Here is a 19,278-nt window from a genome sequence, read left to right as displayed (position 1 = left end):
ATAATCAGATTTCTGCCACTGTATCGGAAAGCAAGGTTTGTTTTTATTCAAGGTCTTGTAAAACTCTAATTTCTCCCTCATGTATCAGAGATGCCTGAAGTTTTCTAAGGATTTTAGTGTTTCTTAGCAGTCATTTTCTACCCCCTTCAAAGCTCTCTTCTCTTCTGAAAGATGCGTCAAGTAACTGACTGGAGATCCGCACGTTTATTTGAGTGTGAGGGATGAACTGGTTGCTGTACAGGGCAGCTTAAAACTTGCATTTCTCTCTCTATTTAGACATAGGAGGGGGCAGATTCTGTCCTCCATCCCTGTGGCACTGCCAGGTAAAAACTCTTGAGAGGAACTGCAGGGTTTGCAGCTGGGGCTGCAACGTGCCTCCTTGCATCCCAAGCATCCAAGCTGGTCCTCCAGGCCAGAATGGCGCTCTCTAGTTCCGAAGAGAGAATTTCCATTCTGAAATTCTATTTCCATCAGAAAACACTGTAGACAACCTCTGGCACTTGTGGAAGATCGAAGTACCCTTTTTCAGCCTGGAATCTAACTGGGTGCAGGATCCCCACACTGGGAAAAGGTAAGGGCATTGCAGAGGCACCAGTCGAGCCCCCAGAAAGATGAAGGACAAGAAGCGCGAAGGGAACTGACTGCAGAGTACGGCAGAAAAGTTCAGTCTGCGGCCACACAACTTACACAGCCAGGTCTTTTAGTCATTCTGCCTGTGCCCACATGCCAGGCACTCACGTCTGAATACACACAGACAAGCAAGGGCTGCAGGGCAAGCATGCGGCGTACAGCTGCCAGGTCCCAGCCGAGCCTCTCCTGCAGGTATTGCTGCGGGCACAATTGCAAAAATAACCCATTTGACAACACAGACCATCAGGAGGCTCTGACTCAAAGGGAACCTGTTTCGGGCTAAACAAAGCATTTCCTCAGCATCAAGCTGATCAGGTTTTTTGACCCAAGTCAGCGCGTTGCACAGAGAGCCCACAGGAACCTGCTCCACCATCCTCAGACCACATGGAGATCTTTGGCATCTCTGCAAGGCAGAGTGCACTATGGCTGCAGAGGGTTTTGCAGCTGTTTGTTTGAGAAACAAAGCTTCCCTCCTCCAAGATGAAAGAAATCAAGGAGTCTATGCTAATCAAATCCTACACGCCTGCTGGCTGCAGTTCAGCTTGTCAGGGATGCAGCTCAGCGGAGTGATCAACATTTCCAGTGCTATGAGCTCAGTGGAAGGGGAAAACACGACAGCAAGAAATTCACCTGGCTCGGAGTCAAACAGGTGTATGGCAGCAGCATCCAAGATTATAATAATATCTTGCAAACATGCAAAAAATAGATGTAATAAGACTGATACTTTGGTTTTCATTAATGAATCATAAAGGCTTTCTTTACATTACACATGCTTTTTTGGCATACGCTGCTAATATTTCCACACTTGCAAGGTTGGATTTTTAATACTGAGCCTCCCTCCCCTAAGGTTCCCCATTTTTGGCAAGATGTACAAGGTGACTGTATGCCATGACAGGCTCTCTCTTACTTTGGGGCAATCAGATTACTTTACACAGATGGTTTTATCACTGAGACCATTAGAGATGAATTGCGCAGTATGTAAATGTGCATTTGTTTGATTAAAGAAAAAAGGTCTCAGTTCCTCACTGCTGTCTTTTCTATGTTTCTAAACATATTTCCTCTCTCCTGCATCATTCCAAACGACAATTTGTCCAATCTTTACCTTAAAGTAACTCAGCTTGTTTCTGATAGGCATCTTAAATACACATTAACTAAGGAAACAGGCCTTCTTGAGCTACTGGATTGAAATGCAGGAGAATGAGCCTCAGCTTTAACTATTGAGGAAATAAGGGTCCCTATCTCTCAGGATGCCTGACATCACACACCCCACAAAAATAAAGCACAAAGAAACAGAGAATATCACAATTAATTTAAAACATAGAATCACAGAATGGTTTGGGTTGGAAGGGACCTTAAAGATCATCTAGTTCCAACCCCCCTGCCATGGGCAGGGACACCTTCCATTAGACCACGTTGCTCAAAGCCCCATCCAACCTTGTTTTGAACACTTCCAGGGATGGGGCATCCACAGCTTCTCTGGGCAACTTGTGCCAGTGCCTAATTACATGCAAATAATCATCCTCTTGTAGGGGAAATAAAAAAAAAAAATAAAAAATTGTTCATAGAATCAGGTTTACAACTTAAAAATAGCCTGATCTGAAATGGACTTTGATTCATTCAAGTGACACATGCTCAGAACAACACAGCAGCATTTCCACCTCAAAAAAAAAGGGACTTTGACCCCTGTCTGCCATGCAGAAACTCTAATATCACTGCTGAGCTTTGCTCTCCTTGCTAAGGTTTGTCTGAGGCCACGGAGGCAGCCGCTGCCAGTCCTGTTCCTCTCTGTGTAATTGTTTTAGGCAAAACACAGTCTTTACCTGAGAGGCGTCTGGGCACATCGGTAATGGCTGGAAGTCCCGTGCCTCGAGTGGAGGACAGGGGAGTTGTGGAGTGAATGGACGGTGAAGTCATCTGGCTCAAGTAGGATGGGTAAGACTGGTCATAGGACCATGGCGGGGATGACTGCGCCTGCCTGGGGTCTGGGGAAAACAAACAAACAAACAAAAAAAAAAAAAAGAGAAAAAGAAAAGAAAGAAAATTTTTTTAAAAGGAAGAAAAATTTTAGGGTATCAACAGCCTAACTGAAAGAAGTGGGGTTACTGAACACACATACATCAGTGCTATGAGGAATGAGAATGTAATGAAACACAACTTGCTCCTCTATAGCTCAACCCTTTCAAACCTTGGTCTGTGCCTTTCCCTTCCCAGAACAACTTCTTGGGGAAACGAGCAGAGCAGAGAGCAGAGTTTTAAAAGATCCAGCAGCTGTGCTGTGTCTCTCTTCCAACAGTGGTATATCGAGAGTGGCCAGTCCTCAAGGTTTCAGACAGAAGCAGAGAGCAAGGATGAGCCCCAGGTCTGAGCTTAGGAAGTGGACATCATACAATCATAGAATCATTCAGTTTGGAAAAGACCTCTAAGATCATCAGGTCCAACCATTAATCCAGCACTGCCAGGTCCATGACTTGTCTCTAAGCACCACATCTATAAGTTTTTTGAACACTCCCAGGGATGGTGACTTCACCACTTCCTCAGCAGCCTGTTCCAATGCCTGAACACCCTCTCAGTGACGAAATTTTCCTAGCATCCAGTCTAAATCTCCACTGGCACAACCTAAGGCTGTTTCCTTCAGGGGTGGGGAGACTCTACAGACAGCACTTGACATGCATGTCAAGCTGTTATACAGTTCAAACACCACACAGTAGTGTTTTCAATGCTGAAAATACTAAGCAAGGAGCAAAATGTGATTAATCTTATCAGCAATCCATCCAAAAATGTCACATTTGGATACTGGCCCAATTACTTATAGTTTCCTCAATTACAAAATATGAAACCAAATGGTTTGGGAGAACTATTGGAAGCTAATGATCCCTTTTGATGTACTTGTGACAGTCCACTGTGGGGGAAATGATTTTAAGGATAAATAGAGTTTAATGTTTTCTGAAGCACTTATGGAATAACTAAGTGAGAGAGATGGAGACCTAGTTTTACTCACTGGTGTTTGGATTTATAAACCTTTTGCTTTCAGTTAATATCTGATGATAAAGATACCACTGAATGCCTCATAAATTATGATTTTTGTTTCTTTACATCAATAAAAACAAAGCACTTTGAACGCCAAAGTTTGTTTTGGGCACTGCACAATAAACAGAAAACTATCTCTGAACCAACTCATAGAAATTGTAGCACACCTCTTCAAATCCTGCCCAGTATTTTCAGGGAAGCACATCAGGCTCATTCCACTTGAAGAACAAGCTCTATCAGAGCACTGTGCTAAAGCCCTGCTTTGCAGACAGCAATGTGACAGCCACATGGCATAAGCAAAGGCACTTCTTCAGGAAATTCAACTTTTTTTTCTTTTTTTTTTTTTTTTTAAACTCCTTTCCCTGTTCTTCCACACAGCAAAACCTTGTAGTTTCAGCTATTCATTGTTTATTATTTCTGTTCAGACATGATTTGTTTAAAGAGATGTCTGGAAAGCAGATACTTCCTCGAAGCAAAATAACTATATAGATATATATATAAAAAAACAACATTCCAATTTAATTTTAAGAGGATTTTCCTGGAGTTTGCCATTTATATTAGAGTTGAGTAATATAAATGGTTAATATAAACTCCTCAGAAATGCAAAGGACACTTGATCATTAAATGTAATGAACTTCTTTGTTTTAACATTTTCAAGGCCAGGGTTGTATAGATTGGCACAGGTTCAAATCTGACTGACTGCTCGTTGTTACATCTGATATCGACATATTTCTCTGCCTCATTCCACTACAATAATCCACCATGCAGTCAATGGTAAATGATCTTCAACTGGGAACAGAAAGCTTAGGCTTGCTGGGAAAACAATCTTAAAATTAATGATGTATTAGGAGCACAATCTCAAATCCAAAATCCTTCAAACTCTAAGAGTTTTTCAATCTCTGCTTCTGAATCCAAAACAAAGTCTCTTAAAAGTTTTGGGGTTAGGTCAGCTCCAATGCTGGAAGGAAATAATGTAGCAGGTAAAGGCTGGGTTAAAAAATTCACAGCAGAAGATGTTTTTACATCATTTTGGTCTAAGACAGTGGAAACCTTAGGAGAGGAACTGCATTCTGGAGATTCATGACACTCTTGGTGGTGTAATCCTTGTGGCACAAGAAACTCTTGAGCATTTCTGGCACCCTTATTACTTTGGACACCCATGCAAGACTTGGTTTTACACTTAATGTCCTTAATCCAGCAACTGTGAATGCCTGCATGGACAAAAGAATGATGAATGGCAAAAAGTTGTCTTTCAAAGGCTTATGTGGTATTTCAAAACAGTATCTCATACTGTGCTGTTAGAGGCAGGATATGAGGCTGGATGGAGTGAGTTGAGCCCAAAACATATCATACATTCTTACAATATCTACCTTAAATAGATCAGTCTTCTCAGGGAACAGGAAATAATGAAGAGGAAAATACTCAACCAAATTGAACATCAGATGATGCATCAGAGCTCAGTGACTGAGGAGAAGGTCACAGTACCCCAGGCTAGAGGGTTACTACGATTCCTCCACATCAAGGTGCAGCTGAGGTCATGGTTGAGGCAGGCTGGAGAATTTCGTCCTGGGGCTGACTGGCTCAAGTGTTATCTTTGGCCCGCCAGGAAACCCAAAAGTGAAGATACAAGTTTCACCAGATCTTAGAGTAAATGCCCTAAAGCCAACCTCTGCTGACTGATGGCGGTCAAGGCTTGCACATGGATATGAGAGAAGAGAGCGGTGAAACACCATTGACTTTGCCAAGTCAAAGGTGACCCATTAGCCCACAGGGCAAACGTCACTGCTCAGCAGCATTGCCCAATCCCCAGCAAAAAATACCATAAGACAGAGCCCAAAGCTGCCCCATCTAGTCCCTGAAGATGGACATGCAGCTGGGTCCCACGTGGCATCCTCTAGTTCCACCAGAAGATGGTCCTGGCAATGATGCTGGAACAGTGACTTTGGCCACTGAGGCCCAGCCAGCCCATTTCTTCTGGTCCCACACATCACCAAACTCCCTTGGGCAAAGAAGGTGATGGGAACACCACAGGGATGTGCCAGCTGCCACAACAGCACTTCCAGGGCAGATCCACACAGATGCTTCTGAGGGAAACACAACAACGCTTTCCTCTTAGGAGGGTCACCTCCTCCTCGCTTGGGCACAGAAGGGGTGGGATGACTGTTTACCACATACCATTGGGGAAGAAGCTATGAGTGGATTTGTGAGAGATTTTCCTTGGCCTCCTACATCACAGACCAACTTCCCCATCCGCTGTGGTTGGTGGGCCCACACATGTCCACAGGGTCCCTGTGGACCACGGACTTTGCACTGTCATCCAAAGCACCACGTGCTCTGCAGGCACAGCACATCTTCCCAATCACAAAAAGCCCAGAGCAGATGAGAAACCTTAAAGCTCTGAGGCAGAGTGAATGTGGATTCCTCCCTAAAGGAATACCTCCAAAGCAAGGGAAAGCATTAATATAAAAATAAAATTACAGCCTGGGAGAAGGCCCCCCCGCCTTCCCGTGCAGCAGCCACTCTGAGCTGGCATTTACACTTGAAAACTTTGGAGTGATTACTGAGAGCAGTCCTCCTTTTGTAAACATTTCTGTTACGCCTGCGTGGGTGTGAAGGGAAGTGCGGCTCTCAGCGTATTCCTTCACAGCAGGGCATATCATGGGTATGCTAAGAAAGCCTGGGCACAGTTCAGCTGAAACAAATCAGCAGGGCGAGGCCTAAACTAATGCACAGACAGCTCCATCCTGTTTGCACTTCCAGGTGAACCTCAACAAATTGGGAAATATTGAGTATTGCATATTATTTTGTGTCTGAGTTTTACTGTCTCACTTATAGTCATGAGAGATATCCAGGTTTCTTGACCCTTTGTGGTCTGTGACTGACTGTGTCAAATGGACTGTGGAAACTGATGTTTAATGGACAATAAGTGTCTTTAAAAATCAGTCCAAGATTGGATGCACTATATAAAACTAAAATTAAAAATGAAAGAATGGAAAAAAACCTCTAGTGACCCATTCTCCCACCAACAGCATTGACTCTCCAGTACAATGACTTCTCTTCTTTCAATTCTTTCAGAATCCCACATTTTAGGTTGGAAGGGACCTTAAAGATCATCTAAAGTTCCAGCCCACCCGCTGCGAGTAGGGATACCTTCCGCGAAGTGCCAACGGAGAGAAGAAAAAACCTGCACATATCCCTGAAGAACAAGTTTTACCACCACTTTGGCGCTGGATTATGAAGCACAACAATTCACTATAGGAAAAAGTCAATTCCCCACTTTCCAAGCTGAGTTACATGACCAGAGCATGATCACAGGCTGGCAGCTCCTCAGCGTACCATCTATAAAACCCAGACGTCACACATGTCTCACTCTCATCTAAACCCAGCCATCAGCTCTAGCACTGGCTGCTGCTGGTTGTAACAGTGCTACTGCCAATAGTAAAAAACAAGCTGTCTGGAGCTATCTTTGGTAAACACTTAAAGCAAATATCCTCGCTTCTGATCGTAACAAAAGCAAGATGACTTTCTGCATGAGTAACTCAACTATTGTTGTAACACCAACCCCCCCGGCAAAACAACAACAAAATGCAATCTCCTCCTCTTCTCTGACTATTTCTTAGGCATCCTTAAAAGCCCAGGGCTTCATGTGAATTGCCCAGTTCAATCAATCAAGTCAAATCCAATGGAGTTACACCCCAATGCACAGAAGAGTAATTGGGACCAGATTTTGGTCTGAAGAACCTCTAAACCTCCTTCCACCTCTTCAAGAGTCACATTTCTAAAAGGAAAAAAAAAAGATAAACTGAATGAATCATGCTACTAGGGCCACTAAATTGTAAAAGGGGGTGGTGGTGGTGAAATAAAGTTAAAAAGAATACTTTAATAGGAGGGATACAAGCTTTACCAAATGGAGGTCCACAATGGCAACTCTCCAGTTGCCTGAAGGATGCAATCCATTTGCATAAAGTACAGCAGACTGCAGCCACCTTTGGGTTGCACCAGCAATCCCAGCTCCACCACCTCACCTGATGAGTCTTGTAGCTTTTACTCCACATTATAGTGAGCTGAAGGTATAATTCACCCTATAAGCCTATTACTTGGGCAATTTCTAAATTATCTATTCCAAGTAACTATGTACCTTGTCCAACGTGCTCTCAGATGGATGTGCACCAGCTATAAAGTGGTAGGTGCTTCAGAGAGCTGCTGGTCCCAGATAAAATACAGCCAATCCCTGGCAGGGCAGTTGCACAGTGCTGGTCTAATAACAGCTACACCAATTCTGTTTCAAACCTGTCCTGTACCTGATGAGAGACCCTGCTGTCTGAGGCAGATGCTGCACAGCTCCATATCCAGAGCCAAGGACAGTGCTGGGGTGAGCACAGCTTTTTACCTTCTCCCTTACTCTGCAAAAGGGCAGTGCCTGCAAGCCCTGAATGGGGAATTAAGGATGGCCCAGTTGGTACCATCCTCATCCTCTGAGAGTCAAAGGTGCTTTCTGCTCATGGTACTCTGAGTAGACTCATAGATAACAGTATCCCTGAAACCAACCCCTGCCTGCCAGTGGACATGTGTCCCCTCACTACCTTCCAGGTTAGTCAACTCCAAAGCCTTTAAATCTGATTCCTACCACCCTAAAAATTGTAAGAAATGAAAGCATAACATCCCTGAAGTGAATGGGGAGGGGGAAGAGGAAAAGGGGAAAAAAACAGTTCACAGGACATGCCTTCGAGGGCTGTTATTTCAGTGGTGAAAATCACAGGTTGCCTATAGATCAGCTGGTGCCACAGTGGTGATGGAGCATGAAACCTCACTTAACTCCCACTTTGCTGTCCCTCAGCCCAGCCGATGGGGTCCTCGCATCGAACACATTCCTGCCTTGCACCTGTGGCTTTTCCTGGCCTGCAGAAGCTAATCCTCACCAGCGTTTTAGAGAAATAAGTTTTCCTCATTTTGTACTGGAATATTGATGCCACAGCTCAGTGTCTGAATGAGAATGTAACTCGATACATGAGCAAGTTGTGTGAGTGCCGTTAGGGAGAGGGGAAAAAACTAAAAAAGCAAATATACCAGTATCCAAATGTGAACAGACAGGATTCCTGATTTACGGGCAGCAAGCAGGGCTCAAATTGGATCTGCACTGCCTCAGCAAAGGCATCTGCTTATTGGACCATTTGTTTTTTAATCACCCTTCGATGTAGCTTTTGCTGAATCCTAGTTAAAATGCCATGTTGAATAAGGGCCACAGTCCAGTCCAGTGGTAGGTTAAGGACTGTGCTGTGATTTGTACAACCTGTACTCTGATACTCCAGGAAAATAAACACAATCTACACAGAGAAAAGAAATATAAGAGTGATCCCCAAAGTGCTGAGTTCTCTCAGGCTCAGGTGTGGGCCAGCCAGGCTTTAAATATTATTCCTGTTTAATCATGCAACAGCTATGCAAGACTTCAAGTGGAACGAAACAAAAACAGTTTATGTGCTTACTAGCAATAATATGGATTTTGTCATAGGAAACCAGTATTTACTGTCCAAGTTATTACGAATTAATTATTTTCCCTAAATTATTAGGTAAAAAGATTATGAAATAAAGCTATTTCTAAAGGAATGCTTGGTTAATTCCAATAAAGGTAACAAAAAATCCCTGTTTTTCAGAGAAGGGTCTAGTCTCCTTTTAATAGATACCCCAAGGCAGTGTCCATGTTAAGAAGCCAGTGGTATTCCAACTGCATATCCCACCACATCAAGGAAACTGGTGTTGGACACCCAAACACCTCGCTCCCTACCACCACACCGAACAGGCAGATGTTCAACAATTTCCCACACGACACCCGATCAAAGCGGTGCCTCGTCCACGCCATCACCTTGGTCTCTCATTGGCATGGTTTGTGCAGCAAAGATCATCCCTTCATCCCAGAAGAACTCGGAGGGACCGTCCGCAAAACGCACCCCAGCGCTTTGGTGGGACATCAAAGCACGTAGAGCTTTACAGATTGCAGTCAAGGTCCTGAGGAGCACCAAAAAGTTTTGTGGGAAGTCAGGGCAATTCGCAGAGCTCGCACCCCTGTAACGTGCTCACACAATGGCCTTACTAAATGGGAGGGCTACCAGAGAGCTAACGAGGAGCCTTTGAGGGCTGGGTGTTTGACTTTACTAAACTGAGGAGGAGAATAACATAAGGGTGGGAGATATCATAGCGAACACTGTATCGGACCACTTATTCACTACAGACTGAGTCCTATCATTTTGGGGGAAATGAGAGCAATTTGGGACGCTAATGTATCCCATGACCCTGAGTTTATCCAACAATAAAAACACATAATCCACAATGGATGGGAAAGCCAGCCTGCCTCCCTTGGCTCAGCTCACTTCCCTCTGCCCTACCAGCATTGCATTTTCCCTCTCTCGATGAAGTCTCAGCTGGTGCTTTGAAGTGCTGACTTAAATTTGCAGAGAAGGCAGCGAATGCCACACAGCTTTGTTTCCAGTCAGGCTTATTTAAAGCTCATCTGAAGTTTTCACCTCCCGGATCTGTAAATGCTGCTGCTGCTTCATAACGAGGCAGAGAAGTAGTCTATTAATCAAAGCCAGCAGAACGTTTTCTACGGGAGGCATTTATGTGAAGGAGAGCAGCATACGAGGTTACACTTAGTTAGGAAGAAAATTACAAGGGGATCTCAGTTCTTGTGCTTCAGGGCATAAGCTGATCACCAGATGGGGTCAGGAAGAATTTCACCCTCTTTAGTTCCTAGATATAGTGTTGCACAATAGGTAAACTATGGAGGCTCAAGGAAGAAGGAAAAAAGCTGCTTATAGCCTGGATTTCCCCCCCTGCTTTCTTGGGAGCTATGTCCAACAAACACTGCCAGACAGAAGATGGTTGGTTAGAAAAACTATTGGCCTTTATTCTGGCAGTTCTTACTCAGAAAATGATGCGCACAAGAGCCCTGACTTCATATGTCCTATGAACAAAACACTAAGCCTGGCTAAAAAAAAACTGCTCTGAGAAGCTGGAGGGCATCAGATACCATGTAATGGGTACAACTAACATATTTATTATATTATAAACATTTTACACTAGTTAAAGTTAGACTTCTAGATATGGGAGAACTTCGCCATAGCTCATGGGAGCAATTTTTTTGTTGCAATTCCTTGAGAGCTTTGGGTTCAAATTAACTCACTTACTTCTCTTCCTTACTGCAAATTAATAAACCAGTTGAACTTAAAAAAAAAAAAAGGAGAAAAAGAAAGAAGAAGAAAGCCACAACACTTTGTTAAAACCACTAAGTTTCAGCTGGTATCATGTCAAAACCACTTGAAACATGAAACTAGAAATCTTCCTAGGTTGACTCAAAGACTATGTCTATACTAGGAGTGCTTTACCAGGAAAGGAATGCTGGTGTATAATGCTGGCAAAGGACTCCTGGTGTAGGTGCAACTATAGCAGCAGAACTGAATATTTAATGGGTCTAGGAAATTTGAGCCAAGAGTTTTGCTGACAGACTTGTATCCAGGTGAAGCTCGCCAACAGTTCGAGCAATTGGTCAGGGGTAACACCTCTTCACATCCTGGATAGACACAAATATGTCAACACAAATTTTGAGTCTGGAAATGCCCAAAATTAGGTAGAGATTGTTTCGAAACTATTCTAAAAAAATGTAACTATCTCTGAATTTAGAAAAAAAAATTACAAAATTGGTTTGTTTTGAAACTATTTTAAAAAATGTAACTAGCTCTGAATTTAGAAAAAAATGACAAAATTGGTTTATTTTGTAGGCTTCACAGTTTTGCTGCAAACTTCTGGCTTAGCTTCAGTTAAACAACTTATTTCAGTCTTCTAATCTGTGACACATGGTGGGTGCTTTATGATTTCTCTCAGCACAACAAAATCTGTCTCTCAGCATGCAATCATAAATGTTGCATACAACCCCCACAAGCAACCTTTAGAGACTTCTCCATAACCCAGTTCATTTATTGTAACCGTGGCCAGCACTGGTGCTGGAAGGAAACTGCCATGTGAGAAGATTGTGTTATTATTCTGATAGAAAGATTATTAAGTGCTGGTTGTTCCCCTCCACATGGGTGCAAAATAACAAGGCTGGATAAAAATGTTCATTCTATTATACGCTAATAAGTACTATTGCAACACGGAGAAGGCAGAGCAACATGGCAGTTAGAATTTCACCAGATTCCTACCCAATTTACCTGGATTGACTATGTTAGATTTATGGCAAAAAGATATTAAAAGAAAAAGAATAACATTTTCAGCTTCAAGCACTACAGAAAAATCCACTTCCCACCTAGCTTTGCTTGGAAAACATCTCTCACTCTGTAACAGCCTATTTGACTGCAGCTGAGACACAAATACCCATAAGCAATTACTACCATTGCCTGTGCAAGTCAAACCTATGGTTCTGTCTCTTACCTGTAATCTGACTCTGTCCTTGTGGATTAAAAGGACTTGGTGCAGAGTTCAGAGAGGGCCGTGGGCTCTGGGTCGGGACCCCTACTCTCATACTGGGATGAGGAATGCGCCCTAAATCACTGAGGCGTTCAGAGAACAAACTAGGTTTAGAGTCATCAAGCTTCTGTCTGTGCCCTGGAAACAGCAAATCATAAAATAAAAGCGTTAATAACAAGATGTAGTAATTTAACACACCCCCCAAAAAAAAACCCCAAAATGGCCTCTAAGGACCTGTTGTTAGATTTAATGGATTTACAGGTATCTCAGCTACCCCTGAAAACACAGAAACATCATTGGGGGTTTGTGTTTTGGACATGGTTGTGCTGGTGAAAGCCTTATCGAACACAACAGTGCCCATACACATGTGTAACAGATTGCAATTTGGATCAAAATAAGCACTTATCAGGACACTCACACAAGGTCTTTTTTGTTGGTGGTTTTTTTTTCTGCTTTAACTACACAAGATAGTTAAGAGGTAAACTTCCCCTTTCAATAGCAAGCCTCATGAGTACATACAAGTTATCAAGTGGGACAATTATTTCATGCCTGATTCATATGTTGTGGATTTTTGCAATCTTTTCTTCTCCCTTTATGTTTTTTTCTTTAACTCTATCACAGTCAGTCATTAGCTTTCATTCCTCTGGGATATTTTCCAAAAAGTCAATAGTCCCTGTCAATCCAGAAGAGCAGTATCCAAGGAAAATCTTTAAAGCTGCTGGCCGAGATTGGTCCTTCACACCCTGTCATGGTCAGCCTTCAGTGCTGCTACTGCTCTTCCCCACAACAGGCCAATTACCCCTGGCAATTTTTTGGAACACTCATTTAGGGATGTTTTGCTGTCAAAATGTAAATTAGGGAAATGCCAAAAGCACCAGGATGCCACCAGTGGTACTGCTCATGTTGTCACTGAGTTGGTTCAAGAGTAAAGACTTTATTTCTGTAGTGGTTGTATTTTTGCTCCTAGGTTTAATTTCTTTCCAAAGGAGTTTTAGGATGCTCCTTGACTAATGGTGCCTTCCAATGTGAGGTGCAGAAGGTGTTATTTCTATTATTTAACACACAGAGAAACAGACATGCATAAAGATTAAGGACAGGACTAATTTTGCTTAACTTCAGCCATTCATAAATCAGGCATCTAGTCTAAACTCTTCTAATGTAGACTTCCTCTTCGGTTAATGGAAAGAAATAGCTACTTCCAGAGGGCAATTCATCTCATTTGTCTCTGACACCCATCTTAAAACAGCATGATTCACCTTCTGAATTTGCTTTCTCTTCCTTCTCTGATCAGAGAGGGAGCACACATGACTGGTTTAATTAGACACCCTTGCCATTAGTCAACATTAAATGGAATGAAGCTTACCCTAAGTCACCAACCAAGGTCACACAAAAAGCCTCTGCAGAGCTGAAAGGGGGGCCCAGACCCCCTGACTGTGACCCAGAACCACATCTGTCTCCATCCCTGTGAGCAGTGCCAGGGCACAGGCACAAGCAATAACTGGGTGGGATATTTAAATGCTTTTAACAATAAGAAGGGCCTCTGGAAGGGTTTGGGCTTGAACCCTTCCAGATGATCCCTAGTGGCTTGAGGTAATCTGTGTTGTCCCTCAGCAGTGTGAACACAGCCATCTGCCTGGAGGCTACAAGAGTCCAGCTTTGCTGACATGGGCAGATTGTCCCATCAGTCTTTGGGCCAGAGAACCAATTCCTGCACTGGTTAATTTTTTTTAGAAGCAGAAATGAGGCCACTTAGTCTTGAGATTGAGCTATCAGACTACCACTGCTAAAAAAAAAAAAAAAGATTTTTAATGGTAACTCTCATCACAGTACTAACTACATGGGTTCACATCATCTAACTGGGACTATGGTGCCTTCATGGCACGTTGGTAAAGCAATATCCAAATCAGATAAATCTAAACTGAATTCAGGGAAATTGCATTTTTAGATAGAGCAGTCAGGTTGCAAGATGAGGAGAAACTTGATGGAATTTAACTTCGGAGAAACTTCTCTAGCAATTTAAAAAATAATAATTAATTGACCCATTATTTGTTACTTTGAAGCATGATTTCTCTGTCCCAGGATGACTCAGTCTAAAAGCACAGTGATAGGCAGGAGCCTTCTCCTCAAGGAGAAGGTGCTGCTCCGTGTTAGAGCTGACATGGGTGTCTACTTCTCGCTTCAGGAGGGATCAATCACTTTAAATGGGGAACGATTTTTGGTGGGCTTGTAAAAACTCTGTAACAGCAGCTTAATTAACAACATAACATCTAACTTGTATTCTTTAGCTTTATGTTCTCAATGTATCCAAATTACAACTTGTACAAGTTGGGTCTGGTGTATCTGAAGAAATGACTTTCACATACACATGCAGTCAATATTCTCTTGGGATTACTCCATCTTCTTTTCCTCCACGATTTTTATGTGTTTGCTTTTCCCCTTGCCTGTCATATTTTCCACTCTTTTTTTTTTCTTTTCAAGGCATCCTCTTCCCTTCCTCTTTTCTCTTCTGCTCATTCCTAATCATGATTTGGCAAATTGAGCAACCTGGTCTAGTGGAAGGTGTCCCTGCTCATGACAAGGGGTTGGAACGTGATGATCTTTAAGGTCCCTTCCAACCCAAATCATTCTGTGATTCTGTGAAATCTGAGAGGGCTCAAAATAAGGCAGACATGATCAGCCCATCTCTGGTCTCACGCACCAGGGCTGACTTCAGCTGGAAATTAATCCACCCCCAAAGTAAATTGTAATTTGAATATCTGTAGAAAAATCCCACGTTATGTTCATATAGTGCCCTTTTCCTTAAGGAAAGTCACTGAAAGTCACTAAAAATCACTAAGAAACTGATGCACAAGCTATTTTAACTATCTTCAGATAACTCAATGAACACTTACTACATAGTTCACCACCACTCCTGCACCAACCTATGCCCAAAACCTCCCATCCCTGTTTTCATCTCGCTCTGTTTGGTCATGCATAGCTCTGCCAGAGAAGATTTTATATCTAATTATGGATATTATTTTTATAATGAACTAGGACTGTCACAGAAAGACAAAATTCAAGAGGATAGCAGTGCACTTTAGGGTAGGCAGGATAAAAAAAAGGGGGGGGGAAGAAGAGAGGAAATAAAAGGAGAAGGGAAAAAAGAATTAAGAAGAAAGATCCTCACATCTGGTCAAATTGAAATGATCTAGAGATGTGTGGGTTTGGGTGTTGCCGCCCCTGCCCCCCCCTCCCCAAAAAAAAGAGTAGGAAAAGAGAGCTCTGTGCACATCTGGAAGACCCCAGGCATCAATGGAACTGCAAGTCCCCAGAAAGCAGCAAGGGGCCAAAGGCAGACTTGCCTTCCCCTTCTGGACATTTAAAATTTAGGGTTGTAACGCGGAGTCATGTTGTGACAAAGAGATCCACAGAAGGAGCCACACTCCCCCAGTGAAATGTCCCAGGGAGACAAGATGACATTGCAGCTTCGCACGTCATGGGTTACTCTGCTTTGATAAAAGCTGAGACGTGCTCACACTGAAAGTCAGCAGGAAACTCAGCAAAACCTTCTGAAATCAGGAGGTGCTCACAAAGGCGTGTGGGCAACTTAAATATCCTGCCTTGATTCCTGTGCAGAAAAAAAAAATCCTATTAAGTACAGAGAAGCCAGGAGGTATTGGCTGAAAACAGTCTAAAAAGACCTTCTGAGCAGCACATAAGCAGCAGCAATGAAATATGTGATACATGTTTAAAACTCATTCCACAAGCTGCTTTTCATCTCTCATTGATATATGTGTCCGTTGACAGAGAAATTCCTGATCCCAGGGGAGTGTGCTAAGAAAAGCTGTATTCCTCAGTCTCAGTATTGAGGCGTAATTTTATTTCAGGAAAAAAGATTAGGGTAGCAAGTGTGGAGAGCTGAGGGAGAATCCATGATCTGCTGCAGCAGTGGGTACATTAAAAAGCAATATAAAATCCGTGTGAAGAGTAGAATAAAATAATGCTGCAGCTATCCCAATGCTTACAACACTGCATTTAGTGCCTGTTGCTCTGTTACAAAGATTAATTTGTGGAATGGATTGGGCTTGGAGAGGGGAAAAATGTTTATAGGCACAGGCAGTATTCAGTACAAAATGTAGTCAAAAAGATGGAGGCTGTTCCATGAGTCTCTGAGTAAGGATGGGACTCAGTAGCCTTTGGAACTGGTTAGGTCACAGGAGAGGAGATAGGAAAGAGATGAAAAAATTGAGAATTCATAGGCAAAAGCTAAACAAGCTGTTATGATTTGTCTGCTGGCACAGTACAAAACACGCTGGATATCAGAAATCCATTATTCACTCCAAAATGACAAGACATATTCTGATCTTTCGCCACTACTCAGCTATTTCAAGCTAAATACCAACTTAAGTATTAGTTTCTGGAGGCAGAAGCATTGCCATTAATCCCTTCCAGTGCCAATTTTGCCCATTTTACATGAATCAAACCAGAAAACAGTACTGAGAGAGTGTCATTAGGTCAGTGCAAACTGCAGCCAGTCAGCCAGTGCCTGAGCTGCTGCTTCTGCTCGCCAGCCCGGGATGGCCTCAGAGTATGTTCACATGGCCCATGGAAGCTGATGTTCAATTATCACATCCCAGACACGGCAGAAGATGTGAGAAGGCTTCTTCTCCTTCTTAATCATTTCAGTTTAAACTAAGCAATGGAATGTCTCCCAGATCAAAGCAAGGCAATCTTGAGTCTGCTGGATGTGGTAACTGGAGAGGGACGTGAGCTCTTCTCTCATCCCTGAACTTCCACCACTCTGCTGGAGAAGGCAAGATGTAAATTGGGCCATGGAAGAGGCTGACTTGCAGAATGTAAATGTGGTGTTGATGCTTGAAGATTTTTACCTCCTCAGGGAGGAGGGGTGTGCGTTTTTATCTTTCAGCTTGTGGGTGTGGAACTGAAAACTAATCAGATTATGCTACACGTGGCCTTGCCAGATGCTGACACTCAGGGACTCCCTTTCTTTGTACCATGTACACCACCCACCAGCTTTTTTGTGTGGGTTTTTTTTTCTGGTACCAAGGAGATCTGGTTACCAGATTTTCAGCAGATGCTTTTATCACTCTCCAGTGGGTTAGCTATTTTCAGTCATCGCCCAGTTCTAACTTTTCTTGCTTTTGCGCTAACAAGAAGTATTGTGGGAGTCAGGTGTCTCCACAAAGAAGCCAAGGGAAGGCAGAAAGGTCATGAAAGTAAGATCCTGCTGGAGACACATTTTCTGGGACATCCCAGGCAGAATGGAGGGTGATGACCCAACATAAAATTCCACCATGGCTTCTGTTTACCCTATGTCATGATTGTGCTCAGCATCTGCACTCCATGGAGTGACTAGGAAAGGGCAAACTGTTCTTGGAACTCCAGGACCAGTAACCAAAGCTTTCTATGGCTCTGGATTAGTCCCAATGGAAAAGGGACTTTCCTTCTGAGTAAAGGCTGGCAGAAGAAAGAATAATCACCTACTTCATGACCTATGAATTTGTAGCCGGCACGCCCCAGGCTTTCCTTGACCTCAAGAGAAGCACAATGGAGACCAAGAACCCAAGTTGTGATTATTCCCACTGTTCTCCAAAGTTGACATGCTTAAAAAAGGTTAAAGAATAGGTACATTTTTTCCTACTAACATTATATGTCTTTGAGACAAGCACTCTGACTGTGTCTCTATTAACACTGGCACGTTAGGGACATACTTCTGTGTACATATTGTAGAAGACAATTTCACAACATAAAGAAGATAAGTTAAATGTCCTCTGAATTTCATCACAAATTCACCTTAAATTCTCTTTGGATGTCTACCTGCATTTCACCCTATTTGGTCCTATGGATCAAATGTAACTGGAAGGTGCCAATATGGGCTTGACTGAATTCAGCTACAGGCTGGTAAAGCTGAAGGCAAGGGACCCACATTTATGCCACAATAAAGGAGTTGAGACCTGAGCCTAAGGCTTCCTAACAGCTGTTGTGCAGGGACTGAATAACGCTGAGCATTCAGCATGAAGCAAAAATATTCATTGTTCTGTTACAAATTTTAGACAGTACTTCACTGCAGCAACACGTCACTCCAAAGCAGTGTCAATCTACGCACTGGAGGTAAAAATAAGAGAGCCATAAACTAGAAGATTCATATCAGCTCTTTGCAAGGAAAAGAAACTCTGAAGCAAGTCATGAGGCTCCCTGTTGTGCCCCTCGTCTTGTGACAAATTGTCATTCAGGGCTGGCTTCTCCCCATCCAGTCCTACTGAATGTACCCAATCTAAAGTTCATGGAAAAAAACCCAAAACTCAAGAGCCAAATAATTTTTACCCAGGGAAGGGGAAAGCCTGGAACCCTTCCAGTCTCTTGGGTAAAGACACAATTATGAGAAAAAAATATAATCCACCCAAGAGACATAATTACATAATTAGGCCATAGGCTGTGCATAGGAAAAGTTCTTATAGTTCATAAAACAAGGAGCTACATAGGTGCAGTAACTGCAGTTAATTCACTCAAGGGAGAAAAAAAAGTTTGTTTTTTTTTTAAGTAGCTGAGGGCACCAGTTTGCATTAGACTGGGGAGTTTATTCTCCTGACTGTACACAGAGCCCTGTTAGTCCCAACAGGAGTCATTCAGGCGCAGGCAGAAAATAAGCCCCTGTCTCTTTTTGTTCTTAAAAAAGACGTATTTTTTTACCCAAAGCAGCTCAGCTCTGTACCTGAAACTATTGAAAGAAATGGAAATAAACAGACAGGGGAACGTACGCTGTGGACAGGGTCAGTTCTTATGAAATGGATCTAACATGGATCCATTTGCCGAAATCCCACTGAGTTCCTCCTCCCTGACCTCTGCTCTCCTGAAGGTCTGCAGATGATATGGCTCCAAAAGGGCCAGATCCAGCTCCCAAGGGAACCAGTTACACTCCCATTTTCCCAGAGCCGTGGCTCCAAACCAGAGTGAGCAGAGGCAGAGGCAGGTTGGAAAGTCAGTGTAGAGGTCAAGCCCATGGAGCATCTCTGGTGTCCATGGTCATCTCCCCACTGACTTTCTGGGAGAAAGGAAGTGTCATTTCAGCTCATCTCGCAGGCAGCCTGCCCAACATGGGACCAAAAGCTTCCAGAAGGGCAAAGGGAGGAAGGGTCAGGAAGGGTGAGAAGAAATGATCCCATT

At 43.0% G+C, this 19,278-nt stretch overlaps 1 protein-coding gene across 1 annotated transcript in view; it reads right to left on the bottom strand.

Moving 5' to 3' along the window:
* Positions 1 to 19,278, bottom strand: part of RUNX2 (RUNX family transcription factor 2) — an 83,979-nt gene that overhangs the window by 23,462 nt on the left and 41,239 nt on the right. The window contains exons 4-5 of the mRNA XM_029965765.1: positions 12,079 to 12,252; positions 2,451 to 2,612 (exon numbers count right to left, since the gene is read on the bottom strand). Coding sequence (XP_029821625.1) covers positions 2,451 to 2,612; positions 12,079 to 12,252 — 336 coding nt within the window. The remainder of the gene's footprint in view (positions 1 to 2,450; positions 2,613 to 12,078; positions 12,253 to 19,278) is intronic.

Source organism: Manacus vitellinus, unplaced genomic scaffold, assembly GCF_001715985.3.
Source record: "Manacus vitellinus isolate BGI_N305 unplaced genomic scaffold, ASM171598v3 scaffold_11_pilon, whole genome shotgun sequence".
NCBI lineage: Eukaryota > Metazoa > Chordata > Aves > Passeriformes > Pipridae > Manacus > Manacus vitellinus.
Note: the sequence above shows the minus strand (reverse complement) of the source record. Positions and strands in the feature narration are given on the sequence as shown.